The sequence below is a fragment of the Sapajus apella genome, unplaced genomic scaffold (assembly GCF_009761245.1).
Source record: "Sapajus apella isolate SASKATOON/1434 unplaced genomic scaffold, GSC_monkey_1.0 scaffold15, whole genome shotgun sequence".
Taxonomy (NCBI): Eukaryota; Metazoa; Chordata; class Mammalia; order Primates; family Cebidae; genus Sapajus; species Sapajus apella.
The window spans coordinates 11,745,503-11,763,679 of NW_022436955.1; the positions used below are offsets into that span (position 1 = coordinate 11,745,503).

Sequence of the window (18,177 nt, forward strand, 5' to 3'; positions counted from 1 at the left end):
TTTTTTGTAGAGGCAGTCTCACTCTGTTGCCCAGGCTGGAGTACAGTGGCGCAATCTCGGCTCACTGCAGCCCCTGCCTCCTGGGCTCAAGCAATTCTCCTGCCTTAGCCCCCTGAGTAGCTGGGATTACAGGCACGTGCTACTATGCCCAGCTAATTTTTCTATTTTTGTATAGACGGGGCTTCACTATGTTGCCCAGGCTGATCTTGAACTCCTGTCCTCAGGTGATCTGCCTGTCTCGGCCTCCCAAAGTGCTGGGATTACAGGCGTGAGCCACCTTGCCTTGCCAGTTCCTGTCTCGGTGTTCTAGTTCTGTAATATATTGTCCTTCAAAGTGACTTCTGCAGCCTCTGTGCCATAAGTATTAGGGTTGGAACTGTTGGTATATCCAGTAAAAGGACCGATAACAAGGAATGCCTTGTTAACAAGGTTAACTAGTATATTTGATCATAATTAGTTACCCATTTGCTTTATGAGGTAGAGTATCTATGAGGTAGTTATCCATTTGCTTTATTCTTCCAATATGTGAGTAACAAAGATATTTTGTAACTTCTGTTGTTTCCTGCCACAGTAGTGTGTCATACTTAGTAATAAAGTTAGCAGATAATGAAACATTATACCTTAAATGCAGAACCTTAACCTTGTATGTGCATACTGTAGAAATTCAAGAATTTTAGCCTGATGGATTGTTTTTATTAATAAGTACATCAATATAAAAGTTTAAATATGCTATTGATGAATTATTTGTTGTTCTGACCTAGTTACATGTATAGAATTAGTCTTTTTTTCTTTATTTCAGATGTCTAGTTCTGACACTCCGAAAATTTAATGGCTTATAGTAATAACTTTTTATTATTTTGCATGATTCTTTGGGTTGACTGAGCTCAACTGGTCCATTCACATGGTGCCAGCTGGGGGTCACTCAAGTACCTGGATTTAGTGGGAGCTCAGCTGGGGTTGAACATCCAAAATGTCTAGGGTGGCTGGAGTGGTTAGGGATTGTCTCGGCCTTTCTCTCCACCATGCTAGTTGGACTCCTTACTCAGGACTCCAAGACAGCAAAAGTGGAAGTTACGAGCCTTCTTCGGTACTAGGCTTATAACTTGCATACCGTCATTTGGCCACACTTCATTTGTCGAAGGAAGTCATGGGCCAACTCTCAAGCAGAGCAGAGAGTAGGCATAGATACTCTACCTCTTAATGGCAGGAGGAGAGGCATGCACGTACAGGAATGAAGAGGAATTGTTAACTTTGCAGACAATCTACTATACTTAATTTTGCACGTTTATCATATAAAAATATTTTTAGGCCGGGCGCGGTGGCTCAAGCCTGTAATCCCAGCACTTTGGGAGGCCGAGGTGGGTGGATCACGAGGTCAAGAGATCGAGACCATCCTGGTCAACACGGTGAAACCCCGTCTCTACTAAAAATACAAAAAATTAGCTGGGCATGGTGGCGCGTGCCTGTAATCCCAGCTACTCAGGAGGCTGAGGCAGGAGAATTGCCTGAACCCAGGAGGCGGAGGTTGCGGTGAGCCGAGATCGCGCCATTGCACTCCAGCCTGGGTAACAAGAGCGAAACTCCGTTCAAAAAAAAAAAAAAAAAAAAAATATATTTTTAATACCTAAACTTCAATTTAGCAAAGGATAGCCATCATACATATCTTTCTTTTTTGACCTTATTTTGGGTAGTCTTTTTCTGACAAATGAACAATTTCTATGTAGTTGTTTAGAGCCATGATTATCAATAAACAAATTTTTATATTTTTCTCTTTAGCATTGACTGTGCAGGTATTTTGAAACTCCGCAATTCAGATATAGAACTTCGAAAAGGAGAAACTGATATTGGCAGGAAGAATACTAGAGTACGACTTGTGTTTCGTGTACACATCCCACAGCCCAGTGGAAAAGTTCTTTCTCTGCAAATAGCTTCTATACCTGTTGAGTGCTGTAAGTGAGCTTGTGATGATGTTTTAAGATCTTGTTTACAATTTATTTTCTGGTTTTGCTTATAATGTAATATATGCATCAGAAGTGTAAACTGGAGTATATGGTCTGGGTTGCTGGTTTGATTTTCTCATCTGGAAATGAGCTAACGCATTTGGGTAGAAGAGCACCGATCTTGGAATTAGAAAATGCTTTCTCAGGATAGTTTTAGTAGGTAGCTCTGTGAACTATAGACACACTGTCTTGACCAGAGTTTCCTTATATGTAAATGAGAATGGGGAGTTGATGCCATCTGAGGACCAAATGATGAAGCTATGATTTAAGTATCACTTGGTAGTCTTTGTTTCATTAAAATGTCAACCTTCATGCTAGAAGGCGCTTATCTCTGCAAGCTGACACCTTAGCTAAATAAGACTTAACAGAGCTTTTGTTAAGATTATTCAACACATTTGATTGAGACAGTGAATGTTTTTTCCTAACATATACAAAGGCAAGATACAAGAAAAGATCCTGGAACCTGACGTCTACTCAGTCTTGGGGAACTGTGGATCTTGGGCAGGTTAGCTAATATGACTTGAAATATTGAGACTAGTACTTAGATCTTTAGGATATAATTTAAAATATTCTGATTCCATGTTTTATTTGCATAGGAGGAAACTGAGACATGAGTATCTCTAGTACTCATTCAAGGTTATTTGCTTTTTGGTGATAGAGCTGTGCTGCCTAGAACACAGGTTTCCTTAGTACTCTTTTGATTATATTACATTATTTTATTTTTGTTAACCATATATATTCTTTTATTGGGATGAGAGGGTTGGGTTTTTTTCCAAGACGGAGTCTCAACTCTGTTACCTAGGCTGGAGTGCGATGGTGCAATCTTGGCTCACTGCAACCTCCACCTCCACGGTTTAGGCGATTCTCTGCCTCAGCCTCCCAAGTAGCTGGGACTACAGGGGTATGCCACCACACCTGGCTAATTTTTGTATTTTTAGTAGAGACTGGGTTTCATTGTGTTGGCCGCCCTGGTCTCGAACGTCTGACCTGAAGTGATCTGCCCACCTCAGCCTCCCAAAGTTCTGGGATTGGGATTACAGGTGTGAGCCATCGCATCCAGCTTATATTCTTTGTTGTTTTTGTTGTTGTTGTTGTTATTGTTGAGACGGAGCCTCACTCTGTCACCCAGACTGGAGTGTGCCTCACTCTGTCACCCAGGCTGGAGTGCAATGGCACTGTCTCGGCTCACAGCAACCTCCACCTCCTGGGGTCAAACGATTCTCCTGCCTCATCCTTCTGAGTAGCTGGGATTACAGGTGCTTGCTACCATACCCAGCTAATTTTTGTATTTTTAGTAGAGAAGGGATTTCACCATATTGGCCAGGCTGGTCTCGAACTCCTGACCTCATGATCTGCCCACCTTGGCCTTCCAAAGTGCTGAGATTACAGGCCTGACCCACTGCACCTGGCCTTGGTGCAGTGATCTTGGCTCACCACAACCTCTACCTTCCAGGTTCAAGTGATTCTCCTGCCTCAGCCTCCTGAGTAGCTGGGATTATAGGCATGGGCCACCATGCCTGGCTAGCTTTTTGTATTTTTAGTAGATATGGGGTTTCTCCATGTTAGTCAGCCTGGTCTCTAACTCCTGACCTCAGGTGGTCTGCCCTCCTCGGCCTCCCAAAGTGTTGGTATTACTGGGGTGAGCCTGCGTGTCCAACTGATAACTCTGTTTTTAAAGCAAAGTTACTCATTCATTCGTTCATTTATTTGAGATAGGGTCTCACTCTGTCTCCCAGGCTGGAGTGCAGTGGCATGATTTCAGTTCACTGCAACCTCCACCTCCCAGGCTTAAGCAATCCTCCCACCTCAGCCTTCCAAGTAGCTGGGACTACAGGCATAAGCAACCACAACTGGCTAATTTTTGCATTTTTCCCCATGTTGCCCAGGTTGATCTTGAACTCCTGGACTCAAGTGATCTGCCCACCTTGGCCCCCAAAGTTCTGGGATTATAGGCGTGAGCCACCATGCCCGACTGGCAAAGTAATGTAAATAAGCTCATAGAGTAGATTGAGTTTTTGAGATGGTTATGCTAAAATGATTCTTAATTTTTTTCTTTTTTAGAAAATAAAATTGGCCAGGTGCCGTGGCTCAAACCTGTAATCCCAAGCACTTTGGGAGGCCTAGGCGGGTGGATCACCTGAGATAAGGATCACCTGATCCACCTGACCTCAGGTGATCCATTGCACTCCTGCCTGGGTATCAGAGTGAGACTTTGTCTCAAAAATTAATAAACTAATTAATTTAATGTGTGATTATTGAGGATGTAGAAAATGCAAAATGGTACTAAGAATAGTATAATATTAAATTATGTTGTAATATTACTATTCATAGATAGTTGCTGTTCACCTTTTCTGCCTCTTTTTTTTGAGTGGGAGGGACGGAGTCTTGTGATCCAGGCTGGAGTGCAGTGGCACATTCTCAGCTTACTGGAACCTCTGCCTCCCAGGTTTAAGCAATCCTTGTGCCTCAACCTCCCAAGTAGCTGGAATTACAGGTGCCCACCACCATGCCCAGCTGATTTTTGTATTTTTAGTAGAGATGGGGTTTCATCATGTTGGTCACGCTGGTCTCGAACTCCTGACCTCAAGTAATCTTCCCACCTCAGACTCCTGAAGTGGTAGGATTACAGGTGTGAGCCTTGTATGTTTTTTTCGTAAACACCCACATACACAGCGTTTTTTAATTGGGCTTATTTGATATAGTTTTATATCTTGTTTTGCAGTTTTCACTTATGTTATCACAGGCATTTTCTTCTGTTAGAAAATATTCTTCAAAAATATTATTTCTACCACAGGAGTAGTTTTTTGGCATGTTTATGCCATCTGTTAAACACACTGGTTTGTTTTTTTTTTTTGAGATGGAGTCTTGCTCTGACAACAGGCTGAAGTGCAGTGGCAACGATCTTGGCTTACTGCAACCTCTGCCTCCTGGGTTTGAACAATTCTCCCTGCCTCAGCCTGTTGAATAGCTGGGATTACAGGCACCCACCACACCCAGCTAATTTTTGTATTTTTCAGTAGAGATGGGGTTTCACCATGTTGGCCAGGCTGGTCTTGAACTCCTGACCTCAGGTGATCAGCAGCCCTGGCCTCCCAAAGTATTGAGATTACAGGTGTGAGCCACGACGCCCAGCCTGAACACACTTTTGCTGTTACTTAGAAAGTACCTGTAATCAGTGTTTGTTTTCAGGCCCCTTCTTTGTGACCTATTTAGAACAGTAGAGACGTGTGTATTTTCTGAGATTTAGGTTGGTGCTTGGTACATCCCAAGTAATAAATAGTTGATCCTAAATCACATACCTATCTTTTTTTTTTTTTGAGATAAAGTCTCATTCTATTGACTAGGCCAGAGTGCACTGGCGTGATCTCAGTTTACTTCAACCTCCGCCTCCTGGGTTCAAGCGATTCTCCTGCCTCAGCCTCCCAAGTAGCTGGGATTACAGACATGTGCCACCACATCCAACTAATTTTTGTATTTTTAGTAAAGATGGGGTTTTACCATGTTGGTTAGGCTGGTCTTGAACTCCTGACCTTACCTGATCCACCTGCCTCTCCTTCCCAAAGTGCTGAGATTACAGGTGTGAGCCAGTGCGCCTGGCTGTATGTGCATTGTCTTTTGTGTGTGTTTTTTTTTTTTTTTTTTTGAGACAGAGTCTTGCCCTGTCACCCAGACTAGAGTGCAGTGGTGTGATCTCAGCTCACTGCATCTTCCGCCTCCCGGGTTCAAAGTATTCTCCTGCCTCGGCCTCCTGAGTAGCTGGGATTACAGGCATACGCCACCACGCCCAGATAATTTTAGTATTTTTAGTAGAGACCGGGTTTCACCATGTTGATCAGGCTGGTCTAGAACTGACCTCATGATCTGCCCGCCTCTGCCTCCACAAAGTGCTGGGATTACAAGTGTGAGCCACCACATCCAGCTCACATATGCATCTTCTGTGAAAGGACTGATAATAATACTCTCTTTGAATGAGGCCAGGGTCCCAATTTATGTATTTTTGTGTTTAGGTATTAAATAATTGATAGCTGTTGTGAACTGGGAATGCATGCTTTCCTAACAGCAGTGAATTTTAAATTTCCTTAAAATGCTCTGCTAGCCAAACAAAACACAGCTGATTCTCAAGCCCACCAGTTTTCTCACCTACACACTTGGAATAAAAGTGGACCTGTTTTCCAAATAAAAGTGTTGAAGAGATATAACCAACACTTTTAAAATTTGTTTTAATTGAGAGAAACCTAGGTATCTAGGTATTTGGCAAGAAAAATTTATTAGAGGCCAGGCATGACTCACACCTGTAATCCCAGCTCTTTGGGAGGCCTAGCCAGGAGTATTGCTTATGTCTGGGAGGACTGCTTTAGACCAGGAGTTCGAGACCGGCCTGGGCAACATAATAAGACCCTGTCTCTACAAAAAAAAAAAAAAAAAAATCAATTGTTAAGTTGGTTATGGTGATGCATTTTTATAGTCCCAGCTCCTGGGGAGGGTGAGATCTGAGAATGACTTGAGCTCAGAAGATTGAGACTGCAGAGCTGTGATCACGCCACTGTACTCCAGCCTGGGTGACAGCACATGACCCCTTCTGAAAACAAACAAAAACAGCCATTAGAGAACCTACATAATAAAAAGAAATATAATTTATAGTTTGAAACTCAAGCAATTAAAAGAAAGAAAAGCCAGAAAAAGGATTTCCAGAAAATGTAGCAACTTGGAACCGGTCATTATCAGAGAAAGGTGGCACCATAAACACTGATTATAAAAGTTGATAATGTAAATACCAGGGCGCAGTGGCTCACACCTATAATCCCAGCACTTTAGGAGGCCAAGGCGGGAGGATCAGTTGAGCCCAGGAGTTCGAGAACAGCCTGGGCAACAAAGTGAGACCCTGTCCCTACAAAAATAAAATTTTAAAAATTGGCTGGGCGTAGTGGCATATGGCGTGTGGTCCCAGCTACTTGGGAGGCTGAGGTGGGAGGATTGCTGAGCCCAAGAGTTTGATGCTGCAGTGAGTTGTGCTCATGCCACTGGGCAATAACCTGGGCAACAGAGCAAGGCTCTGTCTCTTAAAAAAATAAAAATACAGGCCAAGCATGGTGGCTCACATCTGTAATCCCAGTACTTTGGGAGGTAGGTGGATCACGAGGTCAGGAGTTCAAGACCAGCCTGGCCAACATAGTGAAACCCTGTCTCTACTAAAAATACAAAGCATTAGCCAGGCGTGGTGGCAGGCACCTGTAATCCCAGCTACTCAGGAGGCTGAGGCAGGAAAATCGCTTGAATCCAGGAGGTGGAGGTTGCACTGAGCCGAGATGACACCATTGCCCTCCAGCCTGGGTGACAGAGCGAGACTCCATCTCAAAAATAAATAAATAAATAAATAAAACAAATTTAAAAAGAAAGGCTTACTTGGTGTTTGTCTAGGAGTAGTTCCTTCAGAACTTGTCTTCTCTCCTTTGCACACAATATAATTACATATCTTTGGAGTTACATGCTTTTTGTAATTATAATAGTTTTACAGATTTTAAGAGATAGTTGCATGGAAGAAATATATTAAGCATTCAAGCAAAAAAAGAGAAAAACAGATGAGGTAAATGTGTTGTAGTCATCATGGTGTTGAAGATATTAATTTTTATTAGTTTCTTTATAGTTGTAATCTAAGAAAATGATTGGTTGGGTGTGGTGGCTCACGCCTGTAATCCCAGCACTTTGGGAGGTCAAGGCAGGAGGATTGGTTGAGGCCAGGAGTTTGAGACCAGGCTTGGCAACAAAGTGAGACTATGTTGCTATTAAAAAAAAAAAAAAAAAAAAAAATTAGCTGGGTATGGTGGCATGCACCTGTAGTCCCAGCTACTTGGGAGGCTGAGGTGGGAGCATCAGTGTGAGACCCTGTCTAAAATAAATAAATATACTTAGAAATCACATAAATCTAATACATCTATTTTGTTTTATAAACAACTTAGTTCTTTTAGTGAGTTTTGTTACCATTGTCTTGAATTTTAAAAGCCTAAATGAATTAATCCCAAAATTTGCTTCTCTTTATTTTCTTTTTATAGCTTGAGTTTATTTATGTATGAAAGATTTTTAACTAATATTTTGTTTTTTCTCAACCTTAAAAAAAATTCAAAACAGCCCAGCGATCTGCTCAAGAACTTCCTCATATTGAAAAGTACAGTATCAACAGTTGTTCTGTAAACGGAGGTCATGAAATGATTGTGACTGGATCTAATTTTCTTCCAGAATCCAAAATCATTTTTCTGGAAAAAGGACAAGGTAAATAATATATGAGTTGATTGGCTTCAAACTAAGGGGCAAAGGGTAAAATAAATTATTTAGATTTTTCAGTAACAAAAATTACAAAGTAGTTTTAATAAAGCTACAGGTATCATTTTGCACCAGATTTTATTTTAAACCAAACATTTATTAAATTTTCATATAAATGTTAAATTATCTTTAAGGAACTGGGCATGGTGGCACATGCTTGTAGTTCTAGCTACTCAGGAGGCTGAGGCAGGAGTATCACTTGAGCCCAGAAATCCTGGGTTACAGTGAGCTCTGATTGTGCGACTTCACTCCTCAGCCTGGGGAACAGAGTGAGATCTTGTTTCTAAATAATAATAATAATTTAAGATGTCTTAAAAGTAGAGATCCCCCAGCAACTCTACTCCTAGGTATATACTTGAAAGAGTTAGAAATACATGTCCATACATAAACTTAAGAGATAGATATTTATAGCAACTTTATTTACAATTGCCAAAAAATGGAAACAACCTAAAAATGCTCAACAAATGATGAATGGATAAACAAAATGTGATATATCCATACACTGGAATATTATTTGGTCATAAAAATTAATGAAGGCCGGGCACAGTGGCTCACGCCTGTAATCCCAGCACTTTGGGAGGCTGAGGCGGGTGGATCACCTGAGGTCTGTAGTTTGAGACCAGCCTGACCAACATGGAGAAACCCCGTCTCTAGTAAAAAATACAAAATTAGCCCGGCATAGTGGTGGTTGCTTGTAATCCCAGCTACTCAGGAGGCTGAAACAGGAGAATCGCTTGAACCTAGGAAGCGGAGGTTGCAGTGAGCCGAGATGGTGTCATTGCACTCCAGCCTGGGCAACGAGCAAAACTCCATCTCCAAAAAAAAAATAACAAAACAAAAAACATTAATGAAGTACTCCTACATGCTACACATGGATAAACTCTGAAAATAGGCCAAGCGAAGGAAGCCAGCACAAAAGGACACATAGTGTATGATTCCATTTACATAAAATGTCCATTACTGTATAAGCAATTCAGAGATAAAAAGTAGATTAGTGGTTGGTTGGAGGAAGGTGTCAATGGTGAGTGACTGTTGATGGGAGCTGGGTTTCCTTTTGGGGTGATGGAAATGTTCTGGAATTAGATTGCAGTGATGGTTGTATTACTCTGTGAATATCCCCAAAACCTCTGAGTTTTATACTTTAAAAGGATAGATTTTATAGTATGTGAATTATACCAAAATTATTTTTAAAGTAGAAGAATTTAATGTTATGAGGGTGTTTGATTTTATCCCTTGTGCATATTTAAAACACTTTTCCATCAATTATTTCCTCTCGGTTTAAAAAATATTTAAAACTTATGAAATACTTTTTTTTTTTTTTAGAGAATCTTGCTCTGTTGCCTTGGCTGGAGTGCAGTGGCACAATCTTGGCTCACTGCAACATCTACCTCCCAGGTTAAAGCTATTCTCCTGCCTCAGCCTCCCAAATAGTTGGTATTACAGGCACGCGCCACCACACCTGGCTAATTTTTGTATTTTTGGTAGAGATGAGATTTCGCCATGTTGGCTAGGCTGTTGTTGAACTCCCGACCTCCAGTGATCTGCCCACCTCAGCCTCCCAAAGTGCTAGGATCTACGTGCTGGCCATAAAACACTTTTTTTTTTTTTTTTTTTTTTGAGACAGTCTCTCTCTCTGTGCAGTAACTATTTGTGTCTTTGCCTATTTTCTCCATTGGATCATTTTAAATATTTTTAGTGACTTGTAGGAATTCTTTATATATTCTGGATATCAGAATGAAATAGGGAAACTGCCTCATCTTTTTTCATTCTTTAACAGTGTCTGTGTTGGGTACTTTCATGTTCTTTTGTGCATGTGACAGAGCTTACCTCCGGAACCTTCAGGAGAGGGGACTGTTTTTGTGGTGAGCCATTAACTCACTTGTGATATCTTTCTATTTGTGGTTGTAGGACTAGTCAATATGTTTCTTCTTGAGTTTGATCATATATATATATAGAGTTAAATATAGAAAAACTATATATATATATAGTTTAAAAAACTTTAAAAACTATATATATATAGTTTTTTTTTTTTTTTTTTTTTGAGACAGAGTTTTGCTTTTGTTGCCCAGGCTGGAGTGCAATGGTGCAATCTTAGCTCACTGCAACCTCTGCCTCCTGGGTTCAAATGATTCCCCTGCCTCAGTCTTCCAAGTAGCTGGGATTACAGGTGCCTGCCACCACACCTGGCTAATTTTTGTTTTTTTTTTTTTTGTTTTTGTTTTTGTTTTTGTTTTTTTTTAGTAGAGACAAGGTTTCACCATATTGGCCAGGCTGGTCTCAAACTCCTGATCTCCAGTGATCCACCCGCGTCGGCCTCCAAAAGAGCTTGGATTATAGGCGTGAGCCACTGTGCCTGGCTTGGTCATATATATTTTTCTAGGACTTTATTCCTTTCTCCTACATTTTCAAATTTATGGACATTAATGAGCTCACAGTATTCTCTTTTTGCATCTGGAGTTATATCCCCCCACTTTTTTTATTCCTGCTATTTATTTATGCCATTTCTGGATATTTAACCAGTCTTTCCATAGTTCTTGGCTTTATCAAACCTTTCAGTATGCCTTTCTGTTTCACCAATTTCTATATTTAACTTTTCAGTTTCTTTGGTTTATTATGTTTTTTCTTTTTCTTTTTGAGACGAAGTCTCGCTCTGTCATCCAGGTTGGAGTGCAGTGGTGCAGTCTTGGCTCACTGCAGCTTCTGCCTCCCAGGTTCTTTCTCCTGCCTCAGCCTCCCAAGTAGCTGGGACTATAGGCACACACTGCCACGCCAGGCTAATTTTTTTTGTATTTTAGTAGAGATGGGGTTTCACCGTGTTGCCCAGGCTGGGCTCGAACTCCTGAGCTCAGGCACTTCGCCTACCTCGGCCTCCCAAAGTATTGGGATTACAGGCATGAGCCATCACACCTGACTATGGTTTTTTTTAATTAAAATTTTAATCTGTTTTCACTATTTTATCTTTTTAAAACTTAAGTCTTAAAGGCTATATAGTGCCTCCATCACCTCTCTTTTATAATTTCTCTTTTTCTACTGGATTCTCCTTCTCTGAGTTTAATTATGTTTATGTCTTCTCATCCTAAACATTCCCTTTCTCCTAACTCTGTCATCCTCTTTAGCTTTTGTTTCATTTCTCTACCGTTTAGCATCCACCCTCTCAAAAAAAAGTAGTGTCATTTGCTTTAGTTTCCTTACCTGCTGCTCTTTAATCTTTTGTCTTTCACTTCATTGAAGTCATAACCGCCTGAAAATTTTACAGCTAGCTACTTACTCTCCTTCTTAACACTTTTCCCTCTTCTCTTTGTGTAATTGTTCTTACCTGGTTCTCACACATCTTTATTACTGTTCGTCTTTTTATGCGAGTTTTTCTGGCTCTTAAATATAGATGTTTTCTAAGGTTTTATATTCATTTTTCTTTTGATTATCTTCCTACTTTTTGAGAAATTTTATTAGCTCCCAAATACCTCTCTGTAGCAACATGTTTCTCTTAAACTTTAACCTGAATGTTAAAGTACCCACTGGATATTGGTTTATAAATGTCTCACTGATACTTAAAATATGAAAACAAATTTGACTTCACAAACTAGTTTGTCTCTCTGAATTTCTTAACTTGATTAATAATACATCAGGGTTTGGTGGAGTGGCTCACACCTTTAATCCCAGCACTTTGGGAGGTTTAGGCAGGTGGATCATCTGAGGTCAGGAGTTCAAGACCAGCCTGGCCAACATGATAAAACCCCGTCTCTGCTAAAAATACAAAAACTTAGCTGAGTGTGGTGGCAGGTGCCTGTAATCCCAGCTACTCGGGAGGCTGAGGCAGGAGATTGCTTGAACCCAGGAGGCAGAGGTTGCAGTGAGCCGAGATGGCACCACTGTACTCTAGCCTGGGAAACAAGAGTGGAACTCCATCTCAAAATAATAATAATAATAATATCAGCATCTTCTCTTTGAGCTGGAAACTATGTGGCTGTCTGTCTTCTTCTCCTTTAAAATTCATTTACCTTCAACCCTGACCCATACCCTGTCTGTCTTCAAAAAACATCAGTTCTGTTTCATAATTTATTAATTCATCAGTTATTTATGCAACAGTGCTATGTGATATAGACAGTAGTCTAGGCATTAGTGATATAATGTTGAATACAACCTTCAGGTTGCCTGCTCTGATTGAGCTTACATTCTGGTAGGGAAGCACCTATAAACAAATAAAGGAACAAGATTATTCCAGACAAAACCGCTATATAGAACTGAATGGTGAACTGTTTATATCAAGTCATCAAGGAATATCTTTCTGTAGGTGTCACATTTCAGGTGAATAAGGAGCATGAGGAAGAGATGGTGTCTCAGAACTGTCCCTTCCTTTCCACTGTAAAACTTCTTCTGTGCCTGAGTACAATTAATAAGTATTATTGAATTTTGTTTGTTTGACCCGGAGCTTCACATTTAAGAGCTTTTGATTGAAATCAAATCATGTTAAATGGTGGTAGTTACTGGCTTTAGAGGAGATTGCAGTTGTAAACATGTAACTTCCATTTTAAAAACACCTTCAGTGATCCCCTTCATTTTCTAGGCTCCTTATTATGGCATTCAGGCCATAATCTGCTGCCAGTCTTTCCAACCCTCTTTCTTACTGCTCCTTGCCTCGTACTTTATACAATATCATAGCTGCTTATAGATCTCTTTATCTTAGGGGTTCTTGTCATCTTGCCTTTGTTCATGCTGTCTCTTCTGCCTATAATTACCCTTTCCCCACATTATGAGTTCTATCTCATGTTAAGTCTCAGTTCAAGAGCTCTTCCAGGAAGGCTTCCTTGTCTCACTGCCCTCCCCCAAGATTAGAAAGACCCCACTCCTGTGTTCTTGGTTATTCTAGAGTGCACCTTTATTAATTATTGTACACATCACATTTTATTATAATGAACTGTTTGCATTTGCCTTTCATCCTCAGGCTGAAAGCAGGGTACCCGGTCTCAGTTATCTCAGTAACACAAAGTGTCTGACACATAAGGATCCAGCACATGATTGCTAAACTGAGCTATAAATCTAAGTAGGTGTAGTACTTGTCTGTAGTATCTCTTGTGCACCAGAAGTAGCCATTGTCTAGTTGCTGGACTGGAAAATGATGGTTACAACCTGGAAAGTGTTTGATGAAATCTCTCTTGATAACTTCACAGACCAGATGAAGAAGTGATGCAAGCAGTGTGTGGCGTAGTCACTGGATGAATGCCTGTGATACAAAAAGAATGCACTGGAATAATTGTATATCAGTCAGAGAGTTTTAGTAGCAGACAAGGCTGTCTCCAAGTGAGTAGTTCACTTGGGATAAAGAGACAGAAAATGTGTTGGCCAAATCTTCAGATGACAAAAATCTGGAAAGCTTAGGAAACATTTTTTAGGACCATTAATATCTAAAAACTATTTTGACAAGTCAAGTAATCCAACAAAATGAAATCTCCCTGCTGGGAGTAAGTAATGTTCCAAAGTGTTGGGAGATAAAAAAAAACAACTCAGCTGCATAAGTGCACAGTGTGGGAACATGGCAGTAGGAAATGTATAGACAGTTGGTCACATACTTAGTGTGAGGGTCAGCATATGGTGCTCCCAAGAAAGCTTCCCCCTGCACCCTAAGAAAGCTTTCATTAACAGACACAGCAATTCCTTGTATGGTGGTGAGAGCCTCAGTCATTCTGTACCATGCTTGGTCATTTCTCACATAGGCTGTTAAGTCCTGGTCCTGGTGAATTTGGAGGAGCATGTTTACACAGAGACCATGAAGTCTAAAATATTGTGTAAGGGATAGGCACAGAGCTGAGGATGCTAGCCAGTGGGAGAGGAGACACAAGCAGACATAACTGCTTTTCAACATCTGAAATATGATCTCACAGACAAGCAATCAAGATTTTATTTCGTGACTGCAAGGAATAGTATTTAGACCAGTTGTTGGATACGTAAAGAGACATTTCATTTAGCATGAGGAGCTTTCTAGCAGCAATTGTTATCCACGATGGAGTGAGTTACCTGGTGAGGAAGTGAGTTTCCTGTCATTTTAGATACACAAGCAAAAGTTGGCCACCACTTGATGGGGGTGCTCTCAGAGGGCTTTTAAACATCACTTGGGTAGATGGTTAGAATAAACTCTGTGGGATCTGCTAACCTGGGCAGCCCAAGATCTTTCTCCTTATTTTTTCCTTGTTTGTATACATTTCACATTTTATTTTCATAATGGAAGTCAGTGAAAAAAAGATCCGCTTTGCTAATAAATTTGTGGTACTACATGCGTTAGATTTTGTCTGTATGCTTTCTGATATAAATTGCTTTTAACTGTAAACTCTTTCTTTCAATAGATGGACGACCTCAGTGGGAGGTAGAAGGGAAAATAATCAGGGAAAAATGTCAAGGGGTAAGAAATTTACCTTAATTTTTAAGAAATATTTAAGACACTGAATAGAAAATTGAATAATGTTGCTTTATGGTATGGATGAGTCTTTTGTATATTGATTAATAAAAAAGTAAAGTTAGCCTGGGCACAGGGGCTCATGCCTATAATCCCAACACTTTGGGAGACTGAGGCAGGAGGATCATTTGAGCCCGGGAGTTTAAGACAAGCCTGAGCAATATGATAAAATTCTGTCTCTACAAAAAAATACAAAAAAATTAGCCATGCGTAGTGACGTGTGCCTGTAGTCCCAGCTACTTGGAAGGCTGAGGTGGGAGGATCACCTGAGCCTGGGAGGTCAAGGCTGCAATGAGCTGTGATCATACCACTACACTCTGTCTGGGTGACAGAGTGAGACCTTGTCTAAAAAAGTAAAATTTCTAGAGGTTTGGAAGTAAGATACTTACGTAGTATTAAAGTAAATTAAATTAAAGTTTAGAAAAGATAACCAGTTAGTGCCTTTTTTCTCCTTATTGTGTATAGGGAAGGAGAAACTAGAAAGATCATCATCAGAAGGTTCTTAATGAAATTATAATTTCTCTGAACTCAGGAATAAAAACAGATTCAATAAAGAACATATGTATAGGCCTTCACAGAGAAATAAAAGAGAGAAAGAACATATGTACTGGACAAAAGATAGTACAAGACAAGTCCTTAGAGAATTGTGTACTTAACACACTATTTCTTACTCCTCAGCTACTTAGTTAAAACTTCTAGGATTCTACATGAAAGCTTTGGAGTTGTTTGGAATAGAGACAGAGTATTTTCTGGGATAGGGAATACCAGTGCTTTCCAAAGATCTGGAGCAATTAGGTTGAGAATTGCATTTGGTTTGGGACTAACATTTTCACCTTGGTTTTGTAAAATTATTTTTGATATAGATATACATTTTATTTAATACCAGTTTAAAACATTTTGGGTTGTTTTGTTTAATTAATTAATTATTTTTTTTAAATTTTATTTATTTTTTTTTTTGAGACAGTCTCGTTCCATCACCAGGTGCCAGACTGGAGTGCAGTGACACAATCTCGGCTCACTGCAACCTCCACCTCCCGGGTTCAAGCAATTCTCCTGCCTCAGCCTCCCGAATAGCAGGGACTACAGGCGTGTGCCACCACACCCAGCTAATTTTTGTATTTTTAGTAGAGACGGGGTTTCACCGTGTTGGTCAGGATGGTCTCGATCTCTTGACCTTGTGATCCGCCCACCTCAACCTCCCAAAGTGCTGGGGTTATAGGCGTGAGCCACCGCGCCTGGCCTAATTTTTTTTTTTTTTTTTTAATATAGAGACGGGTTTTCACCATGTTGGCCAGGATGGCCTCGATCTCCTGACCTCGTGATCCACCTGCCTCGGCCTCCCAAAGTGCTGGGATTACAGGTGTGAGCCACCGCGCCTGGCCATTTATTTTTTTTTTAGATGGAGCCTAGCTCTGTTGCTCAGGCTAGAGTTTAGTGATGCAATCTTTGCCCACTGCAGCCTCTGCCTCCCGGGTTCAAGTGATTCTTCTGCCTCAGACTCCTGAGTAGCTGGGATTATAGGCGTGTGACCATGCCTGGCTAATTTTTGTATTTTTAGTTGGGATGGGGTTTCAACATGTTGGCCAGGCTGGTCTCAAACTCCTGATCTCAAGTGATCTGCCGGCCTCAGCCTCCCACAAAGTGCTGGGATTACAGGTGTGAGCTACTGCACCTGGCTCTAGTTTAGAACATTTTGAATGTAAAATTTAAGATAAGAGATCTAAACTATAATGCAGATCGGGAATCATTAAACCTAATTAAAAACTAGAATGAATTACTGTTAAGATACATGGTAACATGTAATATTCAGTAGAGCAAAATATCTCTCTACATAGTATGTAAGACTTTTTACTTCTGCTATAGCCAGAAACCCAATTGGGTGAGTAAAAAGCAGTTTCTCTTTTATTAATTAAAGGACTTATCTCTTTCAAGACTGAAGTGTCCCTATAGTAAATCTCCAGATGACTTATATGACTAGCTGATGTGCATAATTAACTATTATGGGAGAGCCTTGTAGTTAAGACTCATGAGTTGTGATGTGTTTAGCAGGTGCATTTCATTTTTAGTTCTGAGTGTAACATAATCTTGCTTTCCATCCTTAGGCTCACATTGTCCTTGAAGTTCCTCCATATCATAACCCAGCAGTTACAGCTGCAGTGCAGGTGCACTTTTATCTTTGCAATGGCAAGAGGAAAAAAAGCCAGTCTCAACGTTTTACTTACACACCAGGTACGAGGAGTCATGTTGATTTACTATAGAGCTTCCTTTCATGATGAATAAAAAGCTATTCAATGAATCCTATATTAGAATGTTTAAGGTAGAGTGCGTATAAACACTGAAAACACCAATAGATGACCAATCTAAAGTTTATGTTGACTTTACATATTAGATATGCTCTCAGTTGTTATTTTGTAATTATTTATTACGGAGAAATTAGATGGACTGTAGGATTAAAGTCTTTCTTTCAGAATAATTTTTATCAAAAATTCTGAGCATTACAGAGGGGCAGGTGTTTGTGAGTATGTGTGTGCTCCTGAGTCATGAACTGTCTTTGTACTCTTAGCACCATAAAAAGGCAGTGTGCCCAGTTCATAGTGTCTTCATCTCACCCATTCCCAATCACATGAAGAAAACCCTTGTTAGATTTTCTTTTTTAAATTTTATTTTTAATATTTTTCTATTTTATTCTTGATTTTGTTAGATTTTCATTTGGCACATAGCAACTGCACCATACTGTGGGCTATAGGGGGTATAAACTTGATGCCAGAGTTCCTGATTTTGTAGATACAGCCAAACACAGGAGGCTTCCATGCCTCTTTTTGCAGCTATTCAAGTGGCAGAGGTTGCAGTGAGCCAGGATCACACCATTGCACTCCAGCCTGTGCAACAAAATGAGACAATGTCCCCCCAAAAAAACAAAAAAGGCCAGGCACAGTGGCTCACACCTGTAATCACAGCACTTTGGGAGGCTGAAGTGGGTGGATCATTTGAGGTTAGGAGTTCAAGACCAGCCTGGCCGACATGGTGAAACTCTGCCTCTAGTAAAAATACAAAAATTAGCCAGAAATGGTGGCACACGCCTGTAGTCTCAGCTGCTGAGGAGGCTGAGGTAGGAGAATCGCTTGAAGCCAGGAGGTAAAGGTTGCAGCGAGCCAAGATCGTGCCACTGCACATCAGCCTAGGCAACAGAGTGAGACTCCATCTGAAAAAAAAAAAAAAAAGACCAGTGTGGCCAACATGATGAAACCCTGCCTCTACAAAAATACAAAATTTAGCCGAGTATGGTGACAGGCACCAGTAGTCCCAGCTACTCGGGAGGCTGAGGCAGGAGTATCACTGGAACCTCGGAGGCGGAGGTTGCAGTGAGCTGAGATGGTGCCACTGCTCTCCAGCTGGTGTGACAGAGCAAGA

The 18,177-nt window shown here is 40.6% G+C and overlaps 1 protein-coding gene across 4 annotated transcripts in view; it reads left to right on the forward strand.

The window, feature by feature from the left end:
* NFATC3 (nuclear factor of activated T cells 3) overlaps positions 1-18,177 on the forward strand; it is a 163,435-nt gene that overhangs the window by 85,798 nt on the left and 59,460 nt on the right. For 3 of the 4 annotated variants that reach the window (XM_032283805.1, XM_032283804.1, XM_032283807.1), the window contains exons 5-8: positions 1,777-1,949; positions 8,127-8,267; positions 14,657-14,712; positions 16,869-16,995. In XM_032283805.1, coding sequence (XP_032139696.1) covers positions 1,777-1,949; positions 8,127-8,267; positions 14,657-14,712; positions 16,869-16,995 — 497 coding nt within the window. The remainder of the gene's footprint in view (positions 1-1,776; positions 1,950-8,126; positions 8,268-14,656; positions 14,713-16,868; positions 16,996-18,177) is intronic. The other variant, XM_032283806.1, reaches the window with a different exon arrangement.